This window comes from Zingiber officinale, unplaced genomic scaffold (assembly GCF_018446385.1).
Source record: "Zingiber officinale cultivar Zhangliang unplaced genomic scaffold, Zo_v1.1 ctg135, whole genome shotgun sequence".
NCBI classification, from domain to species: Eukaryota; Viridiplantae; Streptophyta; class Magnoliopsida; order Zingiberales; family Zingiberaceae; genus Zingiber; species Zingiber officinale.
The window spans coordinates 620,630-630,598 of NW_024589831.1; the positions used below are offsets into that span (position 1 = coordinate 620,630).

Here is a 9,969-nt window from a genome sequence, read left to right on the forward strand (position 1 = left end):
TTCTCAAGGGTAAAGCCAAGAGCTCCTCGAACCCAAGTGCTGCCCTCTGCTGCATTGCTCTAACAATCAAAGACAATGCCAAAGTGTGTACATAACTTTAATTGCATGGCAATAGCAGTATATAGACACCGAACGTTCTCCAGATGTAATCGACGTTAGTACTAATTAACTCTGTCTTCTCTTATGCGGGTATCATGGAGGAAGAATTGCTGATGGATTTTGGATAAACATCCTAAATGCTTTGCAAAGAATTGTTTATAACTGAAAATGCATACCAAATCAATGCACTAGGATCGATCAATGCAAACATTCACCGCCCAATTTGTTCCGACTTTAGAAATGGTTGTTTGGAGATTCTTAGTACGATTTAGTTTCGATACTCGATAGAAAAGCTAAGGGCTAGTGCACGAGGCTTCTGATAATACCACATCTAATTAGTTCCTCCGCGATCAGTATACCTAAACGTGGGTTCTGGTACCACATTACAAGTACATAGAACAAGTACCTCTTAAGCGTACATCGATTGCAGATTAGATCCACCGACTTCTAAGACAGCCAGTATATAGGATCGCCAGCATAAAGAACGATCTAGTATTATCTTGTAAGAGCAATTCATATTCCATAAATAAATAAACAAATAAATAAATATCCATTATTAAATACGAAAGCATACTTCGACGATCAACAAGCACAAAGAACGCAAAGCCGAGACCAAGTAGAACCCTAACCTCGAACACCAGCGACCAGGATCCATCGGAGAGAGAACTAAAAGAGAGGTTAAAAGGAACGAATCGGTAGTGGAGGTGCTGGCCTTTGTTATTTATAGAAGTTCCTATCAAGTTCCTGTCCAAAACAAAGAATTACTCTTGTCGCAATGAAATCGTTTTAACCGCTCGTTCATCGATTGACGACTTTTTGAGGTATGTTTGGTGCCGAACATATGGACGGCAGATATTTCTAACGGAATTAATGAAGGGTCACGATGGCCAAGGGACAATTTCGAGAGATGGTACGTCTTGAAGAGGATCCTTCCTGCTTACTTTTACCAAAATGCCCGCAGCTAATGAAGATGGCGCGAAAAAATCTGTTATGCGATGAGTGATTTTTTTGAGTAGCGTATTTAATTTAATTAGTTATAACTCAAACCGTGCATGCGAGGAAATGGAAAAAAATATATATTATTGTAACAATATAGAAACATGAAATAATTTTCTTGAATAAATTTAAACATCAAAGCAGAATATCTAGTCAACAGAAGAACTCCCTTTGTATATCATCGCTGACAGTGATAATGGCAAAAAGACAAAGACTCTTCTTTGCCGAATTGAGGATGAGCTTTATGAAAGTTTTTTATTCGACCACTTGAATAAATTTTAAAAGCGTTAACAAAAAGTTGATGTCACTATTACCTTGCCACTCTCCTATATATATCCCTAGTATATATAAAGTTGTATCACTAATGAATAAAATCAAATTCCCGAGTGCATGTAATGAAAAAGCAAAATTATAACATCTAAAAGTTCTATCGATCTTCTTAAACTTGTCTAAACACAGATTAAGAAAATAATAAAAATCCACCTCGTTTACCCTTCAAATACTAAAAGCTAAAATCTACCTGTGTCCACAGAAAAAAGGAAAAAAATGTGAATAAAAAATCAATCAAATCCATATTCTTGCAAACCAACGCATCCTTATCAATTACACGTTATGCTCAAAACTTGTACACAAAATCACCAAAGAAATTACAGCGACGGAAGTGCAATAAGGGAAAAGACTGTTATTATACATGGCTCATAGTAATTGTTAACCTCGGTTTGTCTCGACAAGGAAAGAATAACTACCACAAAAACACTATTGGCGATTTACAACTGCCGACGCAATACATATAGTCACCTATCAAGCAGCAGAATATACAGTGGCGAAGCTTGTGTCAACTGGGGCAACCTCCGATCACTTTCCTGGTACAGTAAACTGGCCAATTCACATGTTAAGTTACATGGTGAAAACTCCAAACACGTCGGTAAGCAACTTTCAATCAACTTTACATGTTGAAATATCTAAGAGCTTTACGAATTTTGATGGCCAGTTTATAAACCCAGCTTCTTGTTCGAAAGAGTAGGTCCAACAGCTGAACCACCAGGAACCTCAGTTCACAGGAGGGGAATTAGTATACCATATTTGGGATGATTATTATATCCAGGCTAGAGAACCTCGATCATTTGCCACTTGAGGTCTGCCTCGGGTAGGCGTGGCTGGTCTGTTGGCATTAATTTCCTGAGGAGATAAAACAATTTTGTTCCAAGTCATAAAGAATGCAGATAGATGCAACAATAAAGTGCAAACATCAAAAGAGTTAACGCAGCAATACTTGCATCCATGTATCCTCAATATGACGCTCCGGTGATATTTCAGGTGAATGGAAGGCAGGAGGTAAGGGATGAATTAGCTTTGGGACAACCACGAGATCTCGTCCCAAAACCAAAATTGCCCCCGCGTTATTTGCTGTTCCTGGATATATGGATTGAAAGAAAATTAGGGCAATTAATAGACAAACAATAGATTGAGCAAAGCTATGGATCCTCACCACAATAGTTAGTTGCAGAGAAAAGAGTGATTAAATGACCCTGAGCAAATCGTTCAAAACCATCCATGACACACTCATGTGCCCTTACTATCAACTGGAGGTCATTATTATTGCAGAACTCAATAACTCGGTCAGGCTGTCACATCAAAAGATCAAACATTTGAAACCATTGTACAGGAATTGAGTAGAAAATGGTCCGAGCCAAACATATAATCACTCACCCCAAAAGTAACCAAGCCAGGCCCCCTAGCATTTGGTCTTAACCCCTCAACACTGTCGTTCTCTGTTGGATCAGACCTGCATGAATAAGAAATAGGAAATAGCTATTCACTGAAATAAATATATCAAGCAAAGGCATTTCTTTTAGTTATTTATTTGTATGACCATAGCAGATCCATAAGAACTATTGCGCCAGTTTCCATTGTGATAGGTCGTTGAAGGTTTTCGATCTGTTCTACATGATTTATGGAACGGCCAATACCACCATGCATGCAGATAACTTTCTTCTCAATTAAAGCAGCTAAAGGCAACCAATTAAACAATTTGTTAATACGGTGCCATGCCCAGATTCCATCTTGTTCTCCCTGTTTCCAAACAATAAACAATGATATGGAACACAATTTTTTCTTGATAAACTAAATAATGACAGCAAACAGAAATTAGTGGTACCATTCTCTCGATGCACTCGGTACGAAACCCAAATAAAGCATTAATGTCTGTTGCCTCATGGTTTCCACGAATTAAATGTATATTATGTGGATATTCAATCTGTAACATTGATTCAGAAAATTTTGAAAAGTTTAAAGATACAACATATTTGTAAACATAAACCTGTACAAGAAGAGTGCAAAGTAATACCTTCAAGAATTCTTTGATGCTAAATATTTTCATAAAAATATTTGCTTGGATAAGACTGATCACATTGACAAGCTTGAGGGGAAAGTAATACCTTCAATGCAAGGAGAAGAGTAATAGTTTCCAGGCTATGTTGGCCACGATCAACGTAATCACCCAAAAAGAGATAATCAATATAACTGAAAGTGGAAAAAACATAAGACAGTGTCACAAGCGGATAAAGGAAAATATGAACTAAAATTAACACTACAGATGTAAAAAAAGATGCCCCCAAGTGTGTAGCCAAAACTGTGTATCAGCATCTATTTTCATGCTGCAATATATGCAAATAGGACAAAGCAAACTTAAACCTAGGATCTGAATAACTGAAGTCATAAGAGTACAAGTGCAAACCAAAATAATACAGGTCAAAAAAAGCTGCACATTATCATCTGGGAAAAACTTGCAGTCAGTGGCTGCTTTCACACTGCAACATAAGCAATAGATCAAAGCAAACTTAAGTCTAGCGTTTAAATATCTGGTGTTAAGAGCGTAAGGGAAGGATATAGATAAGAATTCTGTGCTAACTGAAACATGAAGAAAACCTGGTGGAAATCATGGAGGAAACATGGTAGAAATCTAGTCATGCTTGATAATATTAGTGAAAGTTGAAAGTGCTTACGAAATGTCCCCTGCCGTTGAAGGAGCACCATACTCATCAAACAAGCGCATGAGATCCCCAAACTGACCATGTAAATCACCAAAGATTTTGACAGGAGCTTTAATTTGTAGAACAGTTGGCTCACTAGTGAATATTCTTTCAGCACTATCACAAAGCTCAGAGATCTCATTACAATCTAAGAAGAACTGCCTGCGTACAGGGGGTTTCCAACCACGTGGTTTCAGAAGATGAGCAACAACCTGTAAATTGAACACATTAGGCTATCATCAATAGAAGATTTACTTTACACGCATAATCAACAAGACATTATAGATATTAGATACATTGTCCTTGCTCTTGTATGAAGTATCTATTTGGTTAGCAATATGAACCATGTTCTAAAGTACTGATAAGTGCTGGTACTAGCAAATATTCTCTGCACTGCTTAACTTTGAGAATTCAAACCTAATCTATAATAGCTATGTCTGTATTAAACTGTGCATTAGCCTATGCGAAAGGTTTGCTACTCCCTTTCCTGATAAGTAGTGGCTTGACAGTTCACAGACACCAGAATCAGTCATTATATACTTATTTAATATCATGAATCAAAAATGAAAGCATAAAAACAGAAAACAATTATTTGTTATTTGTTATTGAACTGTCTAGTTAACTAGATATGCTTACAAAGGATCAAAGATTGAATAACCCTATAACACTGGCTGGTCCATAGACATCTAAACAAAAGCAAAGGTAATGCCTCTATGAACACAGCAAGAGTACAAAAGCAGTATCCCTCTGACTTACAGTAGTAAGTTTATAGTTACCTTTTTGGGTATACTATTAATAGACATTTGACGATCTAATAGTTTCCTAGCTGCAGTTGCATTCTCCTGTGTGCCATAGCTGACCCTTCTGCCTTCATTTTCAAACTGATCAATTGAGAGCTGCCTGACCATACCACCCAATGCACCTCCTGTCTCAGCTGCTACAACCACCTGCCAAAAGAGCATTGTAGGTGTGATGGCACCCGAAATAGCTACTGTCTTACCCCTCTAATAATTATCTTCCAACCATATGATAAACTTCAATAACTGTGAAGAGTCAGTTAAAACTCGAAGGAGGGGCATAATTCAGTGTCACGGAATACTGACCGCTCTATGATGTAATCGAACCCCAACTGAAGATGTACCATTTGAAAGTGAAGGATCTGATATGAGACTTGGGAGTTGTTTTCCACGTGGAGTAGACTCTGAATCATAGGCTTGATCAGGTAAATGCTCGCCATTAATTCGTCGTGCCTTGGCAGCAGCTAAAGCAGCACTAATTGCCTCAGCTTCTGCTGCTGATGCTTCTACTAAATACTCAACACCTTTGTTCAATCTACAGAACCCAAATATTTCATAAGCTGTTTAAAAAAGAATACCAGGAAACACATTGGAATATCACAAATGTGTCAGTGATTAGCAGATTGTATATCCAAATCTTGGAATAGCACCGATAAAGAAGCACAGAAAATGTTAATCAAAATCTAAACTAATATACCACCTTGGTCCTTGAAGCATGGTGTTGTCGGGGCTCATGTTGGTGCACATATCCCCATTGACAGGAGGAGACACTGAAGGAGCCATCGCCGCTGCACCATCAGGAACTTTTTCAGGAGTAGCTTGCCTTGATCTTTCATCAGAGAACATGTATCTTCCTGGTGATCCTCCTATTTGTACATTTGCAGTGGAACCTGAAGAAGCAATGTGGGAAGCAGCACTTGTTTCAGCAGCAGCTAAATCTTCCGCAACAAGTAGGTCATCAAGAAGCATCCCTTCATAAAAAAGTATATTTAGCTGAAACAAAAGCAAAAAAGATGTGTAGTGTGTATATATTACCAGCATGAAAATCAAAGTGAGTCATCTAAATATGCATGATAAATGAATAGTTCGAAAACCCAGAAATAGTTTGCATGGGCATACACAACTCACTTGAGATACAGAGTTTTTGCTTATGACAGACAGTTCGAGACAAAATGGCAGCTCAAGAAGAAAAGTAAAGGGTGTTCTCTGCGCAGATGCCACATTCTCTAAGATTTATGATTGACGCAAAGAGGTAGGGGTCAATTAAAGGCAGTTGACTATTAAAGCTTAGAAGCTAAATGAGAGTAGTATTTTTCTTCTCTCTCTCTCTCTCTCTCTCTAAACTCGCCTATGGACACTACACTTCAGCAGTGGCATGACTATTGAAAAGTTGCACCAATGTTGAAATATACACTTTTGGTTTTCAAAATGTATAAAGAGAAGTTGTTTCCGGAAACAGAGATCTTGCATAAAGTAACTAAATCAACACATGACTCATTCTCCTTTCTTTGGCTTTCAGTATTGGAGTATTTCTTGCATATTTTAGAACTTTTAATAACACCACCAAATGATTTCAGTTGATAACAGTATTGTGTAGCCATTAAGCCTCATAAGATCCAATAGGTGACACAAACATTCTTAAATATGGAATTTTAATCTTAACTTCAGAGATTCAACTGCGATTTAGGCCAGCAATCAATAATATGGTATCAGGAATATCAGTTGTATCCACCTATTTATTCCAAGAAAATGTTAATTTAGGTAATGAGAAGCCAACACATCCAACAAGTATTGAATTTAAAACAGAACAATCACACAGTTATCCCTAGTGTAATACCAGATGTGGATGGCATTAACAAAATGAGCTACTTTTTCAAGAAGTCCTAAAAGACGTGATAACAAATGCGAGTCACAACTAACATGAGGTGATGCGTGATACTGGATAAAAAAGCTGAACAACTGGTATCAGACTCTCTGGAGTGACATCTGATATGCATCAGAGCACAAAACACTGACACTACAAATTTATGATTCATAGATACAGGTTAGTAAAAATTCGGTAAAACCGAATTAACCGCACCAAACCGACTAAATTTTGAAATTCGATTCGGTTTTTGGTTAATTCGGTTCGGTTTCGGTTTTAAAATTCGTAATTCAGTTAAACCGAGTAAGGATATTAATTTGATTATTTTTTTATTTAAAAATATAATTAATTAAACAAAATATGTAATTAATTAAACAAAATTTAAATTTGATTAATTTAGTTTTAAAATTTTCAATTAGTTCGGTTAATTTGGTCAAAAACTGAATTAACCAATATTTAATCGGTGTTCGATTTTCATAGGAAAATTCGGTCGGTTCGGTTGATTCGAAAAAAATTTCAGTTTGTTCGGTTTTCGATTTGTTCGGTTCGGTTTTCACCGAATGCTCAGCCCTATTCATAGATCAATAATAAGAATGATGTTTTGCTGGTAAATTTTGCTAGTATGCAGTACGACATGGTCTTTGAAATCCCTGAGTAGAATATCTCTGAAAGCATTAGTTAAAGCATTCTCAACTGGACTAATTTGACCCATGCAAATCTTGGAGCCAGAAGATGAAATCAAATGATTCGAGATCACAGCATTTAAGTGTAAAGAATTCACCGGACACTAACAAGGGCAACAGAATAGCCTAAAAAGTCCGCGTAATATTATAAATAAGAAAATAGCAAGCAGAAAACCAAAGTGAAGAGAGATTGTAGTTTGTTTTCAGATGATACAAGTTGAATGAAGTAAAATTTGTAAAGCAGAAAAATGTTTGGATTCTTACCGCCATGTAATCCTCCATAAATAAAAACTTTATCAGCAACTGCAGCAGCCGCATGTCTACAACGCCTTGTCAGCTCAACAGACGATTCTCCACCAGCTGCATCAGAACTATATCGCCCTTTTCTGGGACTTGTAACAACAGACTTGGTATCACACCAAACTCCAGCAGCAGTGTCAAGCACTAAACCATGGAAACACATGCCGTAAATGAATCTATATTATTAGGAAGATTATGTAAACGGGCATATGCTTGAGACTAAAAGGCAAAAGAACATTGGTTATCCTAATCATGATCCAGAACCCATCAATTGGTATGATATGGTTTTGTTATTGTTACAAGCCAATCTTTGATGACCATAAGTAGTGTGCATGTGCATTGAGATATACATGAGTAGTGATAGGCCTGTGATATTAAGTAGTGTGCATGAGCATTGAGATATACATGATACCCTGTTAAAGGTCTTGCATATTTGTAGTGATAGACTTGCGATATTATAGTACTTTTGCCTTTGATCTTCTGGCTTTGCACCTAATTATTTGTTTGCTTTCATTTCTTGTGAGGTTATCCTACTAGCTTAATTGACATCTTTTATTAATACACCTTCAAAAAAAGTATAAGGCGGGTGGTAGAGGATTAAGTTAGATTATTAGGCATACTGCTATATTTGTTGCTCAAGAGATCAGTGTTCCTATAGCTGAAAATTTGTGACTTTTTTCATTACCTTATTGTCATTATTACTTGCACTTTCATTGTAGCATTTAGGAACTTATTGATACTTTACCTTATTGCATTTAAAAAATGATTAACCAAGCTAGGGAACGTCGAGCCTTGAGTGACCGGCCTGGTACCACGGAAGTTTCCCACCGGCCACCAAGGTAAATCGGGAAGCACTTGCGACGGGCGGCTCAAGATCCCTTAGTTGCAAGTCCCATTTGGAGAAAAAATCCCTACAAATATGCTATGACTAGGAATCGAACTATGGGTTCCTAGGAGACAACTGAACACCATTACCGCTGCACCATAGCCCCAGGGGCACCTTATTGCATTAAGACTTTATGCATAATTGAACAATATTATTTTGTTTGTAATAAAACAATTCTTGCTTGGTCTTTATACCTGTGTGTGGTGCTTCTGTATCTTTTAATATTAACGAGGAATTGTTACAAACATTGTCTAGAATTATTGTGCTGCAGAGTGAGCATTCGCACCATCAAAAGCGGTTACCTTGGAGAATGACAAATAATGGGAAAGGTAAGCCTATTGTGAGCAAAACTTAGCTTTGTAAAATCCCTGAGTCCACTTTGTAAATGCTTGAAAATTGAAATACCAAACTTTATTATCAAACATTTAATTGGTATTTAACAAGACATTGTGGAGGTGTTGCCTGAACAGTCTATCCTTATGCACCAAAAAGTTAAAATTGTTTCATTGCAATTGTCAACTTAAATGTAGTATAAGTGTATAACACTATAACTTGCAAGCCACATTCTTGGTAGAACATACAAAAACCTTCTTCCAAATTATCTTAAGAGACTAAAAAGCATATTGCCTAAGCATGAACGAAAGTTCATAACTTTCAACTGCTAAATAGCAACCAACCAATCTTTTATTTGGCAACATCATGGAGGGATTATGCCAGTTCAAGTATTGACTAAGGCAAATTTAGGTCTACTCCAAAAAACAACATTCTTTTTGTGGCTACAAAGTATAAGCATACCAGCAATGCTTGAAGAGTCTTCTACAATACGTCCACCACCAAGAGCTCCTCCAGAGACATGAAGTCTAGCATTGACAAAAACCTACAAAAATTATTGACAATTATATCAACTGTACTCCAGCACATAAACAGACACAATAAGCATGAGAGTGTTAGTAAAGACCCACAGCAGCATGCTGGTATCTTGGAGATGGAGAAACTCCAGGAGCAATAGCCCATTCCCAACGACCATCCCTATGTTTTGCAAGACCATATGCACTTGATAGAGGCTGAAGGAATAACATGTTAAATCTAGAACAGTGATCAAAATAACTCTTCAGATACAAATAAGAACAAAGAAAAATTTTATTTCTGTTCGGATAAACAACAATCAGGCTTGGCTTGAAAATAATTTCCCAAGATTGACTGCAAACTTTCCACAGTTTGCTAAATCAAACTAAAATGGATAAGGAATTTGATTTGAGAGAAGCATCCACTGACCACGCCGTTCGCATCTCTCCCACCACAAAGCAACAGA

The 9,969-nt window shown here is 37.0% G+C and overlaps 1 protein-coding gene across 2 annotated transcripts; it reads right to left on the reverse strand.

Annotated features, from left to right (window-relative positions):
* Positions 1-1,644: 1,644 nt before the first annotated feature.
* Positions 1,645-9,921, reverse strand: LOC122036260 (serine/threonine-protein phosphatase BSL3-like). Of its 2 annotated transcripts, none has more exons than XM_042595532.1 (14): positions 9,620-9,921; positions 9,453-9,534; positions 7,736-7,915; positions 5,625-5,895; positions 5,231-5,459; positions 4,904-5,074; positions 4,101-4,339; positions 3,534-3,618; positions 3,254-3,352; positions 2,969-3,168; positions 2,806-2,881; positions 2,585-2,720; positions 2,373-2,508; positions 1,645-2,274 (listed from the first exon to the last, which is right to left on the reverse strand). In XM_042595532.1, the coding sequence occupies exons 1-14, from the start codon at positions 9,734-9,736 to the stop codon at positions 2,202-2,204; spliced, it is 2,094 nt and encodes a 697-aa protein (XP_042451466.1). In that variant the 5' UTR covers positions 9,737-9,921; the 3' UTR covers positions 1,645-2,201. The 2 variants fall into 2 exon arrangements, with proteins under 2 accessions (XP_042451466.1, XP_042451465.1); XM_042595531.1 differs by having other exon boundaries at positions 2,369-2,508; positions 9,620-9,920.
* Between the last annotated feature and the right edge of the window lie 48 nt (positions 9,922-9,969).

Excerpts from the sequence above, each read along its gene's own strand:
- LOC122036260 (XM_042595531.1), bottom strand. The coding sequence starts at position 9,736 with ATGTTATTCCTTCAGCCTCTATCAAGTGCATATGGTCTTGCAAAACAT. Across the intron at positions 3,619-4,100 it reads TCAACGGCAGGGGACATTTC|TTATATTGATTATCTCTTTT; the intron begins GTAAGCACTTTC and ends TTCCACTTTCAG. Across the intron at positions 3,353-3,533 it reads CTCTTCTCCTTGCATTGAAG|ATTGAATATCCACATAATAT; the intron begins GTATTACTTTCC and ends TCAATGTTACAG.